Raw genomic sequence first — 21,750 nt, forward strand, 5'->3', positions numbered from 1 at the left:
ATCTGATATAAACCTAATACATGATTTGTTCTTTAAAGCGTGCAACTAAAGTAGTATCAGGATTAATGATCTTTCTTATAATTAGTTTCGATGTTCAGTTGTAAAAAATAGCGCGAAAACATAAGTTGCGTATTTTGTTTTAGAAAGAAAAAAAATCGTGAATGCTGTTCTGAAAAGATCATGCCCGATGAAGAAAGAAAACACTGTGTATTATATGCCTGTATATAAAATACTGAATACTTGGAAAAAGAAATAAATTTTCTGCTATTTTTCGTATTAGTTGTCATTAAAGATGCTTAGGTACATGCTCCCGGTTCACGGACAATTCATTCCGGGAAAATTTATCCCGCGAAATATTCATCGCGGAAAAATTCGCTGAAAATGTCATTCGCTAGAAAATTGAAATGATATTGCATTGATATCAATATATAAAGAGTAAATACAGTGCGAAATAAATTTCACAAAATACAGTTTTTTTTATGTATTTATTTATTTAGATTTTCATAATATTTTTATTCTTATACATTAAAAGTAATATTTTATTGATCGCTGAGTTTCCTAATTTCTGTTTCGTCTTAAGATGGTATAAATATTCTTTCTTGATACTACAGGTTCGGTTGATGGAATATTAATGTTTACAAAACTGGAATAGGGTGGTTTAAGGAGAAAGTGCACCATATTTAAGAATGTTTATTATGCGAACAGTTCACTGTTTTTCTGGGTATTTAGACACACATCCAGATGTGATACAAACCACACACACCATTTTATCTGAACTAATTCAGAAGATGACTTGTTTCAGTTATTGAATACACGTGTATTTTGAAAATGATTCCACTTTTCCTGCATACGAAAGGAATGTTGTACGCTGTTTTCGTTAACAGAGCTAGTTTAAGATCACAGGTGTCCTCTTGAGTAATTATATTAAAGAAAATGATAATAAAGTTACGTAAATGCTATCATAATGATGTAAATCAGCATTGGCTAAATTGCTATTTGCGGCTGCAATATTAGTCTTTACTTTTTCCTCCAATGCTAGTATACGAAAAAATTCATCTCACTCAAAAACAATTACAAACAAACGTGCCCCTTGCGAGTTTCGAATCCACAGCTCATTGATGGGAGAGGGTACGCTGTCTAATCGGTTGTTAACGACATGATATTTCAGATTACAGTTTATATTTGAACGGTTCACAAGAGAAGTAATTAATTACGTATTTCACTTTGGGAGCATCCATATATATATATTTTTCTTTTCTTTTTTTTTTCAGTAAAGAAGGCTAAATATAAAATTTCTTAGTGTCATAAAGTATCTTAAACTAGCTCTGTTAACGATAACAGCGTACAACATATCTTTCGTATGAATCATTTTCAAAATACACGTGTATTCAATAACTGAAACACCTCATCTCCTGAATTAGTTCAGAGAAGGAAAAAAAAAAATCACACATGGACGGATGCGCAGAACAGAAAAATATTGAACGGTTAGAAAAATAAATATTCTTAAATATTGTGCTCTTTCTCCTTAACTATTCTTAAATGTTCTATTCAAACTAAAAATAGTTCATAGAAATAATAGGAATATGTAAATAGTTAACTATAAATGTTAGTCGGATATCACTATTATCCCTAAATATTCTTGAATATGGTGTCCTTTATCCCTAACCACCCTATTCCAGTTTTGTAACAATTAATATTCCATCTACACAGCCAGTAAACTTTATACGGAATAAAAAAATTTCACAACGCTAAAAGTAATCAATTGTCGTTCGATGAGTTTTTATTCGATGAACTGTCTTTCGGTGAACTATTTTCGATAAATTATCAGGAACTCTTTATACTACGTAATTGTCTATATTCCATCATTGAACATAATCCAAAATAATTGCAATACAACTCCTAAATATTTCATTGAAAGGGGATAAAGTAGAATAAACATCACTTTGGCGATCCCGGTGCACGCCGCTGCCATGGGGCATCACTTTCTGGTCTCAGTTAGTGTTAAGGTGACGACAAGTCGTGTCGTTACGCGAACCCCGACGTTTGGAAGCGTGGAAAGAGAAGTGGGAAGTTTGTTTCTAAAATAAAAGCGAATCGTGAATTCCTTAATGCAAACAATATTTTTTAACGAATGCGAAATTCGATTCGAGCCCTAAAAAAACGCTTTGTCAGGAGTTCTCGACGGAAACAAGCCCGTGAGTGATTGCCGGTTGCTGAAGAGTTGGATTTCAGTTGACGGGGGATCGTCTTATGTGATGTTTGACAAGTGGTCAACGCATACTATTTGCTGTGTTGCTTAAAGTATAATTTGGTTTTAGTATTTAATTATAACTTTTTCCTTCGTTTTCTCGGCTTTTCAATAGAAAGAATAGGAGCAAAACGTGTGAAATATTTAAATAATATTAACCGGAAATAACCTCCGTTAGGTCGAATGCACACAACTATGATTTGCCTCCACCCACCCAGCAACTAACTTTCGATCGCTCTCCGAGACCTTGACAGTTCTGTTGACCCCCTTCCCAGTCGCCTCAGATTTCTTGGAAAGGTCAGCCTTCTGATAGAGATCTTTTATTTTTATCCAATATTGCTATTACTCGTTATCAAGGACGAAATTGGATTATCTGTAGACTGCTTACTCCGGAATTACATCGCTAAAAATCTTAGATTATGAATGTGTTTATTAATCTTATTCCATTCTCCAAATGCGTTGAAGCAACTTGCAACCTCCCTTCATAATATAAAACTAAAGCTTCTTCTAATCTCAACAAAATGTAATCTAAGAAAATGTAGTTAGTGCGACACGTGTTTAAAATTTTTATGGTTGCGACAGTGTCTTTATTTTTGCGTCATATTTTACAGGTGGACAACGTGACGTCATGCTTGACATTTCTAGGAACTCTAGGAGTGTCTGTGGAAGGGATAACCACAAACGGTAAGTTTGATCTCATATTATTGTCTAAGATCTACCTTATATAAGTTTCATATTAATAAATTTCCTGATCACTCCGCTTAAAACAGATTTTGTAAACAAATCTAATTTCATTTATGTAAAAATATATTACAATACACATGAATTTCTTCTCTAATCCGTAAAGCAGTTCAGAAAAATTCCATTAAACCAGTTTAAAGAAGTGGAATTGAAGTAATTGCGTACAAAAGATCTGAAAACACCAAAGAAATAATGAAGAGAAAAATATCTTTTCGTAGTAGAATGCTTTTTTAAAGTATCTTTCAATTCTGCTGTGGCGATTCTGCATGAGAAAGGATGTTTAGGAGAAATTTGAATGAGATCAAATTGTAATAACCAGTTGCTTAAAGATGAAGTTAGCATTTCTCAGTCAAGGTTGTCAGCAATGAAAAAGACACTGCGATATCTCTTTCTCGTCTAGGAGAGAATTTTGAGTCGCATTTGAGATTAATATCCCGAAAGGGTGATCTTGATTCAAGTAAACGAAACAGAAATCATATCCTTGAAGACGACTAAATCCGAGTGTCCAGTATCTGTTCATGTGAGGCAATAAAATCTTTCAACGTGAAGTCGACATGGAGAGAAGTAAGTCGGAAAGTTCTCTGTGATTATTCGCAGAGTAGCATTCAGTTGTGGATTTATTAGAGTGGTAAGGGAACTTCTCTATACTTCCTTCCAGGAGAGTCAAGTTAGTTTAATTGAGATATTTCTTGAAACTAGCATACTTAAGTTCTAAGGGATGTGATTTGTGGGTAAGACTGTCTTCAAGAGTAATGCCAGGGTGGTCTGGAAAGGAATCATGCTTTGTCTCATGTAGAAGAAAATGCTGAATTTAGGATGATTCTCATTGTTCAGGTGAAAGATGGCACAAACAGATCGGAGGGTGGTTGGTGTTAAGACCAACTCTGTCTAAAATAAAGTATTCTTTTGTAATTTTCAGTCCTCATTGAGGATGATGCCCACATTCAGAAAAGAGTAACTGTATATGAGAAGAGTAACATTATATGCAAAAGCAATATTATGTCCAGGATCACTAGTATTGAAAAGCATTAGAGGACTGTGCTTTGAGGGATGGGAGCATTCTGAGAAATGATTAAGAATCACACGATGGTTGTCAATATTTTCTTTGGATGGTGAATTCTCTTCAATAAATGGTAATCGTTGGTCGATATTTTGCTTTAAACGAAGTTTAATATTTAATTGAATTTAATTTTCTACCTATATTTCTTGAGTTTTATTTGCTAGCGTTTTCCGTACTAAGTTACATTAGGAAACGTAATCCTGGTTTATCCTAATTTAAATAAATCGGTTGCCTGTAAAACCCAATATTGCACATATTTCAAAATAACTGCCCTTTGGGGAAAACTTTGCGAAGAATTTTTTCTGTTGGAAAATCAAAAATATTTCTCTGAGGTTTCAAAAGTTTGAATATCTTAAAGACAAATTAATATTACCTCAAGCTTTAAGCGAAACGTAGTTGTAGGACAGCCCAGTCTCCATTTACATGGTTAATACCTTTATGAGTAGCTTGAGAATATATCTACCATATATATGCACACAACGCCATCTACCGCCCACCTTAGCATTTTTTGTCTGTAAATTTAGTCGGGAGATTATATTTGAAAGTACGAAATATGTGTGGGATATTTTCGGTGATAATGGATGTAAGCATAGAATGAAAGGAAACCTAAGATCCAAGTAAACGTATTCCTAACCTCAGCGCAGTTGGCAAGTTGCAAACTCAGCCAAAAAAAAAATCCCAATTGCAAGGGATAGAAATCAGTGACGTCAGAAGTCAACCCAATGAGGAAAGGAAACATAAATCAAGCTGATGTCGTAGCGATATGTGCGAGTGTATCATTTCTACAAATTAAGTTGGTTCTTTGACTGGTTTGCATGTTATGTGGAAATAAAACACGAAATTCCGAGGATAAACCTTGTAATACAATGGGAATCGAATCCCAGTCTGTCCATTCAAATCAACAAGTGCATTTCGAGTCATTGACCATAAAAGAGGAAGTCGGCTTGAACATTAGAGAAGTTGAACACTAAATGAATGGAATACTTGACCAATCACCGGCCGGTATAACATGGCCACGGGTTGATTTCGTATCTGCATTGCAAATCTGGACCCGTCACGTACAAAATTCTAGATGCATAAAACGCGATTATGAGATCCAGTCTGTCTGTCCCAGAAAATGTTAACTTTTATCAGTAATTTTATATTATTAATTAAAATCTGCTTCAAAACTGAGTTCTTTCAGCGAGATTTTTTACCTTGATTCCCACCTACAAAGTACGTAACCTGTAGTACAAGCAAACCTTGGGGCAGGCATGTCAAATTCGTTTACCTCCAAGGCCCAAATTAAGAATTATACATCAAGCGCAGGCCACAACAGAAATAAAGAAGAAACAGATTTTTTAATATTAACATTAGAGTATATAAGTACAAAATACAGCCATGTTACAAAAATACATATCAAATGTAAAGTTTACATATTTAAATAAAATTATACATATCATTTTTTTGAAGAAACTTGACAACATTTTTCATTAACGAAATCTTGAAAATTTGGTTGAATTTGTTTAGCTGTGGTTATTTTCAATATTGCTTGCACGTGCTGGTCTGTTAATCTTGATCTTTCTGCAGTTTTATTATTCTTTAAAGTTAAAAATAGTTGTTCGCATAAATATGTGCTGCCAAACCTGGATAAAATATGCCTAATAACACATTAGGGTATCAATCGACTGATAAATAATTATAGCACTTTGGAATTCCAACATGTATTTTTGTTTCAATACGGAATCGCACTGAATTTCGATTAATTCCAACTGCAAACTGTCATCAGCAGTTTCAACATCAATCGAAAGAGGAGAAGTAAATAGGTGAAACTAATTTTCATATTTTTTTAAATCTAAAAATGTTCTTTCGAATTCATTTTCTAATAACTTAATTTGATTGTCAATTTCGGTGATTTTTGTAATAATGATTGACAACATTCCAAATGGGGTCAGTTTTCTTCTTGAATTTGTTTTTGCCAAAGTAATTTCTGTTTGAAAATGTTAATATTGTCAAATAACATGGTAACTACTTGATGTTTGCCTTGTAGCTTAAGATTAAGTTGACTCTGGTGACTAGTAACGTCAACTGAAAAAGCCAGGTTCTTTATCCATCGATCATTCTTTAATATTTCACATTCATAATTTTTCGATTCTAAAAAAATGGTATAAAAAATCCGTCCATCAATTCGAAGAATCGCTTTAAAACTTTGACTGGAAAGCCATTTAATTTCTGTATAATAATTGCGCTATATTCACTTTCTATATCTTCTAAAAAGTTGCCGATGATTAAGCCCACGTGCACGAATATAATTTACAATTTTACTGACATTTTTTAGGACGTCCAATATTTAAAACTTTGGAGCATAGTGTTGGTTGATGAATAATGCAATGAAAATGTGGAAAATTATTATTACCTTGTTCTTCGCATTTTTCTTTTAAATTTGTGACAACTCCTTTAACAACACCAGTCATGGCAGAAGCACCATCAGTTGCAAGACAAACTAGCTTTTTTAACGATAAATTGTATTCATTCAAAACTTCCATAAGGGCGTCAAAAATATCAACTCTATCGGGCATAGGAATAATTTCTAGAAGTTCTTCACTTACTTTTAAGTTAATATCACATCCACAAATAAAATCAGCCAGCTGAGCGATATCCCGTACATCTGTACTTTCGTGAATTGCAAGGGAACAGGTCTGAAATGTTGGAACTATTGATTTTAGTTGCTTCCTTAAGTTATATCATCAATTCTGCTAGCAATGGCATTTCGAGATAAGCTTATATTTTTAAATTTCTTTAATTGATCAGGACACAATTGAAAAATTATGTCTGACCAATTAAAATTGATCAGACACAAATTGACGATAATTGAAAAAATATAATTCAACTGCTTTAATAATTTATTTAATTATTTAATAATACATTCGCGAATAAATTCAACTTCAGTGAATGGGTTTGACTTGCTTGCAATCAGTGGCGGCTGGTGAAAATTTTAAGTGGAGGTGCCGCATATACAAAATAAAAATAAATATTTTTTTCCTAATCAGTAACCAATTTATTAATAAAAAATTTACATATTAAAAAAATCTTTATTAAAAATATTTCGCCCTCACCACGAGCAAACACCAATAATAAAAGTTTCGTATCTCACAGAAATAACGCGCGCAAGCATACGATACACTGTCCAAACGAGCAGTCTCGGAATCACTTGTAACGTGCAATGACAAGAGCAATCGGCGAGGCTAGCTGCAATTGGCGTAACGTGATAATTTTGACAGTGCGTTAGATCGCAGCGCATTTGTTTCGTAATCTAAAGCGTTAATCGAACAATTCCAATTATTAACTATTCAGTCAACGTCAAAACTTAAGCTGCACCCTTTAACATGTTGTATTGCATTTATATAAGGTTGTAAGCATTGATGTTATTTATAAACACAAACAATTTTTTTTTTTTTTTTCATTTTTTCCTTGGGGGTGCTGCAGTGTTTATGTACGAGCCGCCACTGCTTGCAATTAAATGTGATAAAAAAATAACTGGTTTTTACCGTAGCTCTATTATCTTCAATAGGTTTGATAAATACATTTTGTTGATTTTGAAGTGTCAACTTTAATTCTGACAATTTATCTTCATGAAGTTTCCAACATATTTGTCATAGTTTTCTTTATGATTTGTATCGTAATGCTTTTTAATATTATATTCTTTGCAAACTGCAATAGAGTTTCTACATATTTTTTCCCTTGAATACAAAAATATTGTAACTCCCATTTTTTTTTGAAAACTACGATGCTCTTCTTCAATTAATCGAGTTTTATTCATACTGGGTGAAGGCTTCGACATTATTTTTATAAATTCTTTATAATTATAAAGAAAACACTACACTTTCTTACAACTTGAAATTTGCTAACGACTAGCCTTCGATTGATGTAGCCGCGCACGTGGACTTGCTCGTTAAAATTCGATATTTATGCAGTGGTGTAACAAGATTTTTTGAAATGACAAATACAATATTATGTCCTTTAGAAATTGCAGAGTAGTTTGTCGTATAAAATAATCTTAAATGGAAATGTTAAATTTTTTTAAAATGTTTATTTAATTCGGGCGGCCTGCGGGCCGAGTGTTTGACATGCCTGCCTTAGGGTATACTAAGGTTTTTTTTTTTTTTTTTTCATGCTAGACATTGCACTGTTTTAAGCTGATCAGGCCTTCAATAAGCAGAGTGGTGGTCTGACACTGTGAGATGAAATTCATCTCCTGCCTAAGGACATTCACTTTATTAATGTTCAGGACGGGATTCGAACCCTCTCCCTTGTCAGTGCTTTTCCTCTTCCAGGAATAAAATGCGCAGAAGGAAACCACGTCAAATTTTCAATTTCTCGAAGTGACGTAAAAATATTAAAATAAGATTTCATCCGTTTTTTTAAAATTGTTTTTAAAACGGAAGTTAGGAACTTGGAAAGACGATAACAAAAACATTTGCACCAAATTCATATTTTAATACTTTCAGTAAATCTCTTTCTACAGCTAGATAATTTGGTTTTCAGGTTTTGTTTTATAAAATCAGTTCTTTATCTCAATTGTAATGCAGTTTTTCTTTACGTTCTGTGATAAGCTTCTTAGGAACACTGATAAATTCTTTGCCTAATACACACTGATGTTAAACTATATTTATTGTATTGTAATGAGTTTGAGTACTTCTTCCCAAACTTCTTCTCTACATGGTTGTTCGGGTAAGTGTGTATAATTTCTATTCGTTTTTTTTTTTTAAGTTGTATACGCTTCCAGTTTCTTGACATCTTTACGAGTAAACTTTATCAATTATTATTATCTTTTATAAATTTATTTTATTTATTTTTTAAATGCAAAGCGTAAAATTATTGGTGCCATCTCTGCGACACTTGTGGTAGAGATGGCACCAGTATTACAACATGACCTTACAACGTAGCGTGCACCATCATCATAATAAAAACACACAAACTTCCTCTCCACTATATTATCAATAGTTTCATTGCAGCCCCGCTGTTTCAGCTTTGTCAGTTTTCTTTAGCTGGATGTCCGAAGCCATTACCTCAGCAATATTATGCATGCCGAAAGTTTAAAAAAAATCGTAAGCGGACAAAGAAAGGATAACGAAGGAAAAATCATTTTTCCTTCGTTATCCGAATATTTTTACTTTACGCAGAGGCGTAGCTAGAGGGGGTGGCACTTTGAACCTTTTTGAACTTTTGCAGTTAATTCTAAAATACAGTCTCGAGAACTCATTTCCAAATATTGTAATACTACTGCGAATTTTCCTCACAACTGCTGTAAGTGTTGCTAGTTGTGAGAGGAATTTTTGTAAATAAAATTGATTAAGAATTACCTACATTACTATGACAGAGACTTCGCCAATGTCATCGACGATTTTGCTAACAGAAAAGCAAGAAAAATAACATTTTAGAATGCTGGAATTAAAGTTTTACTTAAAAAATAAACAGTGTTTTAATTTATTTCCCTATACGTCGTTTCAACTTTTTGCAGTATTTTTTTGTGTGTGTTAAGGAGGGGCGGCAAAAGCTCTAGCTCACTGACTTACGTTAACTTCATAGTATTACATTATAAATTTCAATCTTAAATATAGTTAATTTCTTTAACAATAGATGGAGCCAGAATGTAGTCCCAGTTGGCATTGCAACAGTTACAAAATGGCTCAGACTGATAAGTAGTATACTACAGTACTTCAAGTTTAGTAAATAACTTTCGTTTCTAGGATAACGTTATAGGATTCTCAACTAATTATAGTAAAATAAACATATTTTATTAGTTTCTCTTCTCTTTGTTTATGTTATCACTTCGAAACAAAATTTTAAAATAACCTGCTGTAAAAAAAACAACATTAAAAAATGCCAATTTTTTAAAAATTGTAATAAAAAAAAGGTGCCGAATTATCTTTTCACCAAACTCTCAGATCTCAGCCTTCTTTATATTCAGTTGAAAAAAGGAGATGAGATCGAGGGAGATAGTGTTAAGTTAGAATTGTTTTCTAAGACAAATCAGCCATCCATAACACGGCATTGGCAGAAAAAAATACTAGTGGTGGTGGTTGGCAGTAGATGGCGTTGGTGTAGATGATGATGGAAGTGGCGGTTGAGATGAAGAGTTATAAAGTAGGCGTCCTCCCTCGATGAGTCTTTGGACTCCTTGGAGGTGTCACGTAATAACAACAATAAGACTTCGTAAAATGTCCAGTGTCGCATAATATATACTTATCTTTTTTTTTTTTAAATACGAATTATCATTTCACTTTAATTTTATGAGATGCACCAATTTTTACAAGAGACGCATTAAATTCTAAAAAATATATAATAGTTTTATTTATAATGGATACGACAACTGAACAGAAGGCTTAAAGCCATTGTGCTTTTAAACTTGAACAGTAGCTAAAACCAAAAAAAGAAATGTATGTCGGAGAGGGGGGGGGGGTAAAGGCTTAACACAATTTTCACAAAATATTAATATTTTGAAACCCGTACGTCATTCTAGTTCGCATCTGCAAATTGCGCTATCGGGATATAATTTATACGATCATTTTAGTCAGAACTGAGACTCGACCGAATAGTTTTACGAATATTTTTACTTCAAGCTAACTTTAAAAATTTCAATCTTAAATATAGTTCATTTCTTTAACAATAGATGGAGCCAGAATGTAGTCCCAGTTGGCATTGCAACAGTTAGTATGTAACGTTCGTTATAGGATTCTCAACTAATTATAGTAAAATAAACATATTTTATTAGTCTCTCCTTCCATCAGAAAATATAAATCTGAAAAATAAAACACGTTGGAAAGCCCACGTGTTTGCCATAAATGTTAAAAAGTAAGATAACAAACAACACTCGTAAGCAAAGGACTTGATTCGGACTTCGATGCACGAATGACACAAATCGATTTTGGTGCACATTACCTGTCTACATACTCATCAAAGATATTTAAGCCTTTGTCCCATCGTACTATCCAATCTCTCTCTCTCTCTCTCTCTGCAGCAGATATCAATGTCAAGTGCCTTTGATTGTAAATAACTTACAAGTCAGGTGCTCATTCACTGGTCCCGGATGTGGAAAGAATGCAAGATAAGGTCCGCGCGATTGGTGTATTAAAAAAAAAAAAAAAAAAAAAAAAAAAGCTCCCAGCTTAGTGGAACATTCACCAAGTTATTTTCGTGAATGTTACATATACAACGTCAAACGGATATTCCCTCGGAATCTTGAGGAAACGGATTATAAAGTCTGTTTCTTCTTCTTATGGATCTAAAATCGACATTTCCTCATGTGGATCTTAAACTACGTATTAGGACTCTTCTTCCTTAAAAATAAAAAAACAGTTTCCTTGTAGTGCCGGAGTTCAAATGTTCATTCGCATGTAAAATATTATTTCTTTTGCGATCTTATTTCTCTAATGAATTTAATTAGTTATTTAAAATCAACAGTATTTACCTTAAAACAATTTAAAATATAATTAATAAATAACAATTATTATTTATTACATTCGTAATCTAAAACAATTATTAAACATGAGAGAACTTGCAGGTTTAAAATGGCGATGGATTCCCAAGATGCTCGTGAAATTTGAATCTCTTGAATGCTGTACTGGAGCATCGCCGTTCGCGATTTCCACGGCAATTGGAATGTTTTTTATGTGATGCTGGTCCACGAAAGTCCTTATAAACCTATATACAGTATTCGTACCATTGGTGGACGATGAATTTTTTCCTGCTTTTTATTTATTTTTATACTGACAAAAATCCGTTTTAGACACAGAATCTCGACTTTTTTTTTAACCCACTTAATAAGGCTTCTAATAAGCAGGACGGTGGTCACCCACCGGGTGATGAAATTCATCTCCCACCTAAAGACAATCGCGAACATCCAAGGCGGGATTCGTGTCCGCATTTGTATAGCTGATAAACTAACTGCTTGGTCAACCAGGCTGGTTTAGTGACACAGCCTCATTTTTGCCAGTTGTCACTCCACCTGGTAGAAACCAGTGGAACTACGATATGTAAATGAGCTTAAACTCTTGTCATGAAAACGGCTGTTCAAATGTTGTAGTTCTTCGCAACATCTAAATTTGAAGGTACGTGTCGCGCCTTAAATGCCAGAAATTATTTTATGAATGTTTGCTTTGCAACTTTTATAGCTGTCTTTTATTTTCTTTGTTTCTTTTCCGAAGATATTAAAGATGGAAACCTGAAAGTGATACTGAATCTGTTCTTCAACCTGTCTCGATATAAACAAGCCCAGAAGACGCCGACCAGCGCCGATCCATCCTCGTCGAGCATCTCAACTGTCTCCTTGTATAACCCAAGGTCAACAGTTGCGCAGTCTGGTGGACAAGAAATGCTATCCAAGTAAGCAAGAGATCAAGATTATAAACTTTCACATAATTCTTACTTTTATCCTATTTTGCATGGAGATGTTTCACTGTCTTACATGTTAATAATGCTGGCCTGTTTACTATAGAAACGTGCGACGTTCGTAAAAATATATCCACATTTTAATAAAGAGATCTTCCTAACCACGCGAAATATGTAAATAAACCGCTAACAATCTTATTCTCCAAATGGAACAGCCAGAACTCCTTCAGCTTTCCCAAATTAACTTTCGAAACTCGGTGAGTATTCCTGTGCTCTCCTCTCTTATAAGAGGGTTGCAGCTGAAAACCAGGGGGGGATGACTAGGAGCAAGCTGGTTACAGTCATTAGTATATTTATGACTTTAACAGTGTGTGTATGTGTGTGTTCACGGGACCGGTTTGCCTGTTTCGAGGGATGGAAAACCCGAGTTATCGGGAGAATAAGCCTTCCGCCACCGTATGAGACAGGTTAACCCACCTTTAGTCGAAAGCGACTAGATAAAAGTTCCTCACGTCATGGACGGGAATCGAACCCAGGTCTTCCCGAAAAAAGGCCTTCGTCTTTAACGACTGAGGTACGGATGTATTTTATTAACACTAAAGCATCTATGTACAATCAAAATAAATATATATACAACTATTTACAATATATACGTTTGTACATAGAATGCTTATTCTAATTCGCATTTTGATTTAAATTTCTTGATATCTTAATAATATATATTATGTACAATTTATTTTTCCTTATTTTTAACATCATAATCTGCTTCTTCCTACATTCCTTTTTACATGAGTTGAGCAGTATTTTTCTTTTAATGTAACATAACTTGACTATCCGTGGAATTGTGTATTATGAATTTAAGTTACCAGTCACATTTCTATTTCCATAACTCATATTTCCTTTTTATAATGAAATTCCCATATTTTTTTGGTATATTTCCAATTACATATGGGATTCGATCTACGTTATTATCTCCTGTGAGAGGACACCTTTCCTTAAACCTATGTAAAGTTTGTTTTAAGACAATGAATTTTACATTGTTAACTAATCTGACAATATTCATATATAAATATACATATTTATACATGTATGTACATACACGCACATATACATATATATACCTATTACTACTTTACATATAATAGGTCTTCTATGCATATGACTATTTTACATATAATCATTCTTTCGGATACACTTCTTTATAGACCTTTGTTATGTGTGACTTGACAATTTTACATTTGGAGACTGTAAACATTTTGGATTGTACATTATACATATACGGTTTGGATTATACATTATTAACTTATCATGAAGTGTTAAGCGCTATTTACATATACCATATTTATACATACACATACAGTTACTTTACATATCATAAATATTCTTAACATATAATTACTAAAACTTGTTTTTGCATATTATTACATGATTTATTGCTTCATTTTTATCACTTTCAGATTGCAACTGTCTATATACATATGAAGTATTTGTTTTAACATAGAAGGAGAGGGTTGCATTTTGGCAGAGATTTGAGTTACCCACCGGATCAGTAAAATGTCATCAAGTTCTTCCACTATATAAACTGTCATTGACATTTTTGATACATAAAACTAAACTACAACCTCTATAGTTGACAAATATTATGCACAGAACTACAACTAATTAGAGCATAAAGCAATTAATGTACAAGTGGTTATACAGCTTAATAAAAAAATTTACAATATGCTTTTCTTTCGCTTATGTATATTTATTTTATCATGTATATGTGTTTTTATTTTAAATTTATGGTGGTTCCTTTATTTCTATGATTTGCAGTTGTTCTTCGAATTCTGAGATGAGACCTATTTGCCGCCATTGGTGTTTTGTTATTTTGTTTCTGTTTATGGTAATTTCTTTTAATATGTTGTTTATTTTCTTGAGTATGTCTGGTCCTGTTTCCCTTCCGTAAATTTTGTCGCATCTGTATGTCCAAATCGAGTACATGGTTGTTATAATAACGATTGCTTTAGTTGTGTTAATGTTACCTTCGTTTAATCAGTATAATGTTCTGTAAAGGGTTGTTTGTATTTTATGAATGTTTGAACCGTGTTCCATATTCGGGAGGTGTGAGGACAGGACATCATTAAGTGGTAAAGTGTTTCTGGTTGGGGGCAAAAATGACATCTGACGGGGCCTTGAAGAGGGATCCCTTTCGCTGTGCACCATATTTTGGTGGGCAAACAAGCGTGGTGTACTTTGTAGTAGAATGTTTTTAATTTTGGATTTATGGGCAGATTGAAAGCTTTTTTAGTGCGTTTGATAGTCTTAATGTCCCTCTTTCAATCTCCCGGTGTTGTTGTGGTGGTATAACTGTGCGCGTGAGTTTGATGTGTGCTGCTTTAGGTCTCATCTTCAAGAATTCGTTTATTCCTATGTATTTGTTAATAAAGTTGTAACCTTCCGCGATCTCGTGGAACATTTTTGGTGTTTTGCCACTCGAATGTGGAAGGGAACATATTACTTTGTCGGGCATTATCATCTGCATATAATATATTACATATGCGCTCCACGCTTTTTCCTCTGTGTAAGCTCTCTCTCTCTATGATTTTTGCTCTCGCACTTAGAGTTTTTAGGTGTACGTTTATTAAGCCGAGTCCTCCCGCATGACTGAAGTACGGAGTAGTGAGCATAGATCAGCGTTATTATCTGCCTATGAAAAGATAAGGTATTTATCTTTTCATAGGCAGATCCTAACTTGTATATTATTTTCTGAAATAGGTCGAGGTCTACGAGCTATTGTTCTGAATAGCGGGATTAAAAGCAGAGTTTTTGGGAGCAGACACTTTCTTCTTTGTGCCGTAGATCTACCAGCTTCGGAACTGGCTGAAATAAAGCCTGGCAAAAGATCCTTTTTTTTTTTTTTCAACTAGAATCGCTAAAAGTCCCTCTCATAAATACAGTTCACTGCGTATTCATAACTTAACTTTCATTTAAAATAATTGTTTCGTATTTCTTATTTTCCGATTTTGTGTTCTCAAATGACCCAACCGTTCATTTTTTGGATTGTTTTAGACTTCCGTCTCCATTTAGACAGTCTTCCAATCGCAATGTATCGACCACCAGCTCCAAAGAAACAGCAAGCAGTATTCCGGCGCCATCTACCGGCAGTGCTATGCGAAGGACTGCTCAAAATGAACGTGTCATCAGGAACGGAACTCCAAGCAACACAGCAAACGCACAAGGTAACAAATTACTTTGAATGCTGCATCTAATTCTTAATTTCTCCAGTGATGTACTTTGAAATTAATTCCTTATGGTTTTAAATACACGATAAATATTACGATAAAAATATACAAAGCTATCTTAGGTATTGTTATTATTAATGACACGTTATTATGAGATTATGTTATAAATAGATGTACAACATCGTATAATCACCAAATGCCAAGGATGTATAACAGTAACGAATTGCTAAAAATGACAACGAACGCGATATTCAATGATATGTAAACAAAGAAGGAACCAGCGGTAATGTTATTGCAAAATATTTACATTCTAAGTAATTCGAGAATTTTGTAACTTGGCTACTTGGAACAATACAGGTAGTCCTCGACTTACGACGGGGTTCCATTACAACGTCTCCGTCTTATCTTGATACGACGGAGACTTACGTCAGGCAAAGTTAAATTAGAGAATTTTTAAGAACAATTTTTGGCTATCGTAAGTCGAGGACTACCTGTACTTCGAATAATTAGCCGCGCCTGCGCAGTTAAGAGGTGCTTCCAGATTGTTCAAAATAGATCTATCAATTTACATAGACGAAAATCTATGTTGTCAATAAAATTACTTTTTTCACCATGTTTATTTTAGTTAATTTTCATCAGATGACCAAATAAATCTTGCAGCTAGAAACTATAACTCATTTTTTAGGAATGTTAGTCAAGTGAGTAATATTGATTATCCGACTAGTTTCACCGATTTTTGCTATCAGCATCTTCAGGGATACAATTGGTAAGCGATATGAAGGTAACAGAAAACCTAGTCTGTTACACTTGACTAACATTCCTAAAACATGAGTTATAGTTTCTAATACAAGTAGTCAAGAAAAAAGTCACACAACCATTTCCCGAGTATACTGGACACAATGCGAGTGCTCGTGTGATGGTCCTAAATATGATAATAGAGTAAAGAACCCCAATGACAATTCTCCATTTATTATAACATTAGTGGGTCTCAAAAGAAACTTTTTTTAAAATATATATTTCTTAAATCGCCTGTAATGAAACCTTTTATTATTGAAAGGGAATGTGGCTTATACTCAGAGAAATGATTTTATTTTATTGAAAAGCGATTAAGTAGAATTTAATTCACAGAGAAAGAAAAGAAGATTGGTGGTGGTGGTGGGGGGAATGCTCCGTGTAACTGGTATGGGAATAGGGTTGTTTGTCTGTAACGATCTCTAGTTTATGGCACGTGATATGAAGGTAATGTTCCAGCATAGCGTTTTCGTAGTGCAGTCGGAAGCATAACGCGGTGTGCTCGTCGGGAAAGACCAAGTTCGAGTCCCAAACATCAGCGAGGAACCTTTATGAGGTCCAAATGAAAGTAAATTAGCTCTCAAAACTTTTTTTTTTTTTTCTGCCAAATAGACCCACCGGCTACAGAACATGCGCAGTTCAATCTTTTAAGCAATGTTACTATTTTATTGTAGGATTATGTAAAGAAAATATTATTATTATATTAAAATTAAATAAGTTATGTAAAATAACTTTAATTAATAGGATTTTAGTATATTGTATTTTAAACCGTATCTGCATACACGCCGTCATCTTTAGTGGAGCAGGGAGCGTGTACAGAGGGACATGGAAGCTTGGAATGCTATTATTATAGCGTATGATGATACAACAGCCGCGAGTCCCTTTTTACGGGAGGGTACGGCACCATCTCAATTCCCCCAAATTTTATCCTGGCTCGGGACCGGCATAGCTGACGAATCAGGCCGTAATCCATGTGTGTTCACGGGGCCTGTTTGCTGGAGGAAAACCCCCAGATAAACTGTGGAGAAAAGCCCTGCTGTCTACCCCGACTTGGCTATGTCTGAGAAAGATCCTTAAGCTCCTCACGTCGGCGACGAGAATCGAACCCAGGACACTTTTTTCCCACGCATATGGTCTCGAAGCGCGCTCGGCTAACCGCAGGGACTTTGGAGAGCTGTGTTGGGAGGAAATCCTTTTTTCATGTCTAATTCCCACTCTGCTGCTTAGCTTTGGTGATCGGACGAGAACCGATTTATTTTTTCGTTCAAATTTTTCTTCTTCACTTAGCCAACTAGGCCGACCAACCAGGTTGGCCGGCCTGGTTGGCCGAGTGGTTAGCGTATCCGCTCTCCAGCCAAAAGGCTGCGGGTCCGAATCCCGCCGTGGGCATGGATGTTTGTGATTGTCTGTGAAAATGCTAGTGGTAGATGGCGTTGGTGTAGTTATGGTTCAATGTAGTGGGTTGAGATAGAGAGTTGTAGAGTAGGTGCCCTTCCTCGATGAGTCCTTGGACTCCCTGGAGGTGTCAAGTAATAATAAAATACATTTGTTATATACACGAAAAAGTACCATTCCAAAAAAAGTTTGGGCATGAGAAATTTCTATTTAATAGTACAGCTGTAAATATTGTTTTAAATATGAATTACTGAAATAAAATTTGCACTAATATCAAACCGTTCCATAATTTTACATTCCTGCACTTTAAAATCATTATAAGATTAAAGCTGGTGAGAAATATACGTATAACAAAATTCATTGCTTTGTTAAAACTGCTTATTAAAAATTATTCAAACTGAATGCCTTCAGCGCATTTCCTTTTTCTCCTGTTCGGATTAATAAGGCTCATTCCTTGTTGTGCTCCTCATTACTTTGTTTCTGGCTTTATTATCGTTGCATGAATATGATGATGCATTGTGAAAACGTGGCTGCTGTTTTGAAATGCTGGATGTGTCAGCAAAGAGAATCGTTAAGTCCAATATCCCTTTTGTTTCATCTGCAGATACTTTACGAAGGTAGTACACGAGTGAAGCCAGCTTGACACTTTTCTGCTCATTATTTACTTCTTCTATTATTGCAGATGACAGCACATCGCTCAGCTTCTTAAAATTGCCGATTTCACTTTTCATTTGTAAATCCTCTCGGATGGGTGCATGCGTTTTCCATAGATGTTCGCCGTTTGTCAGAAATATTAACCAATCTGCATTTCTAATTTGTTCTTTCGATTCGCTTGTAACACAAAAGATGAACCTGCATCAACTACAGTATGACAAAATTTCATTGCAAATTTTATGAGTCACAACTCACTGTTGTTTCAGAAGATTGTCTAATCTATAGTTGATTGTGGATAATATTTATAGTTATTTATCCTTATTAAATATTACGGATATAAAGAAGTGGAAGAAGCTAAGATTCAGCCAATTTTCTACAAGTGAACTAGAAAACAGTTAACGTAATTAAATATTGAACTACTAGATGGCGCCGCTTGCGCTGGTTGCCGTCAAAACAAAAGGGAAAAAAAAATCAATAAACTACACATGACAATGACACACAAGCCACGTTGAACGAGTACGAGAAACGTTCATGAATACGTGAACTGTGTTGACTGCAGTCAAAATTCTTCGAATTATTGATGCTAATGTGCATTAACCTAAACTGGTTCTGGGTTCAATTGTTATGAATGATGCGATGGGATTACGAAATCGCATTTTTGTATGACCTTCTCGTGGCGGTCGCTGACTATTTCCTTGTTGGCTGATGTAGTGCAGACTGAGAATTCTGCTTTTTACATCCCCAGCGAAAATCTTTATTTCTTATACACTGGAGCTTTGTCTTGGGATTGTTTCCTAACAACTGTTGGCTATTGCTAACCAGGATATTCTACTTGGCTATTCAGGGTGATAAAAATGCACCGGACATCCAGAAGTGCGGTTTAGTGGGGAAAAAAAGAGGGGGATGATTTCCTAAGTGGTCCTTGAAATTGCGAATCTAAAAAAAATAATAATAATAACAATCACTTAAGAGGGAGAAGTTCTCTTTCCACTCTCGAGATTATCAAGGGTGATGATAACATCCATTTCCGAAGAATGGCACTCGTACACTGCGGTTTTCGAGTTATGCTTTAAATGCTTCTAGGGAGCATCGTTGTCAAGATTTTCAGGTCCGGGAACTGACATTAATTGGGATTCCTGGGGTATTAAAACCTGAAAATCTTAGAGTGATATTTTTAGGGTTCTTTTAAATTCAGCCGGCCAAGACTTGGACCTCAAAGGTCTCTAACGAAAGACGTCCTTCCGTAGATCGGCTGTTATCAGCCCCTAGATATACACTTAGGTGTATATCACATCCGGGATACTTTTCTCCCATTTAAATGGTCGAAGGCCGGATACGAGGTTTATAAAATGAAAACGCGAGATTTTACAACTGAGAAGGAACGGGGAAAGAAAAGAAATTCTCTGTGTGAGGAAGGAGGAAAAAGAATTATTATGTAACAAATATTCCTCTTGTAGGAAGAGATTTCTTTACACACAAAGCAATCATTAAATTCAAGCAACCAATCTTATGTACGAAAAACATTCGCCAGTCTCATTCGAAGATAGCGGGGTCATTTTTCTTCTGGAAACTGCGATTTCTCTCCCAGCAAAGCAGCAGACTCTCGCCTTTGCCAAATCCCACTAAACTGCGTGTATTCTCACGGACAAAAATACATTTCGTCGACGGATTGCGGAGTGGCGTTTCTTATTAAGTCTTGGGACGCCTTGAATGGGCAAAGTTATCAGGGTAAATACCGAAATACTTTGGAGAACAGCTCCATAAATCTTTCCAAGAACCACCAGTTGGCCGTCGCCATAATTTGCGATTGTTGTATCGAATGTGTGGCCAGCCAGGCCGGCAGTCCTAACTCTGCACTGTTGGCTTGCCCGCCTTTAATGGAAGGGAGTCGCAGCGATGTAAATATTTAAAGTTAGACAGAATATGCATGTCAGAAGTCGTTGATTTTGTGCAAAATAAAGAAATGAAACAAATATTTAATTCCATTAAAATTAATCTGAATTTATGATAGGATAGTTTAGACGAAGGAAAATAAAAAAATAAAACACCGTACCGTCAAGGATCTAGCAAAAGCTGCGGTTTACTATTAGTGGCACTTAATCGCGTTTAGAAAAATATTTTTTTTATAATACACCCATGAAATTCAATACCCCCTTCCTTTCCCATACATAAAAAGCCATTTTTAAAATATTACTTTCTGTGCGTCGCTCTCCAATATGGCAGCGCTGTCCTCATCATTTATAAGAAATAAGAATGCACTGTGTTTCTTATAATTTTTTTAAAAATTTTATACTGTATTAGGGTAACTCCCTCCCCAACCTAACTGGTGTCCTCTATCCCACCCCTTGCAGGATTTTAAACAAAAAATCTTTACCTTTTCACAATATGAGTACTTTTTTTTTTTTTCAGGAAAAAAAAAAGTTGCACAAGTTGTCATTATGTTTTTTTTTTTTTTCCTAAGTTCGCATTCTTCCGTGGAAACTGGAAAACTTCCAAAACATTATACAAAAATTCACAAATGAGTGGGTACCAAGTGAGTGAGCGAAAGGATTGCTTAAAACATCTGTTATATAATTAAAGGAATCGTGGAGAAATTGTGAAAATAATGGCTGACTACTGACGCTCCCACAGATGTGCTAGAAGGAAATGCGGTGCTGCTAATGCTATAATTGGAACGACGCAGCAGCATTAGCATCCCTCTGAAACAAGTTTGCTTATTTCTTAGAAGCGACAAACAGTCTCATAAACGCCAGGCTATTTGCAAATACAACAGTCATTTACCAAACGTGATTCATCCACCGTGTGGGAGATGAATCTTGAGGGATACAAAAGTGTTTGAGTTCCACCTCCCCTGTTCCGTGTTTGGACGCTAGAGCAGAGTTTCTTCTGGATTATCTAACCTTTAGCTCATTCGATGCACTTACTGTACGATACATTTAAAACCTTTAATGGGGGGGGGGGGGGGTGCTGATTTACGTTAAAAGTCTCTTAAAAACATCGCATTGTAAATGTTATTTATCAAACACAGTTTACTAAATATAGAATGTATTTTTTCGTAGTTTTGTTTTTATTTATAATATTCTAAGAAAAAAAGAAACTGATAAGACCTTTTTTGCAAGAAAAATAAATGTTTGTTGTTTTATAGTCGCGTGGCGAAACAGTTTGGCTTCGCAACTTATAAAGTGACCAACAGCGAGAACAAACCTTCTTCAGAGTTGCTTTTGTCTTTTTTTTCTTCATCTTTTCTAGCTTTGGATAGATTCAGG

General features: G+C 34.9%; 1 protein-coding gene across 1 annotated transcript in view; it reads left to right on the forward strand.

The window, feature by feature from the left end:
* The window catches only part of LOC150099051 (neuron navigator 2-like), a 636,174-nt gene that overhangs the window by 106,424 nt on the left and 508,000 nt on the right, over positions 1-21,750 (forward strand). The window contains exons 5-7 of the mRNA XM_090405801.1: positions 2,860-2,932; positions 12,236-12,413; positions 15,471-15,640. Coding sequence (XP_090261927.1) covers positions 2,860-2,932; positions 12,236-12,413; positions 15,471-15,640 — 421 coding nt within the window. The remainder of the gene's footprint in view (positions 1-2,859; positions 2,933-12,235; positions 12,414-15,470; positions 15,641-21,750) is intronic.

Source organism: Typopeltis vanoorti, chromosome 15, assembly GCF_054136105.1.
Source record: "Typopeltis vanoorti isolate ZY-2024b chromosome 15, IOZ_Tvanoo_1.0, whole genome shotgun sequence".
Lineage (NCBI taxonomy): Eukaryota > Metazoa > Arthropoda > Arachnida > Uropygi > Thelyphonidae > Typopeltis > Typopeltis vanoorti.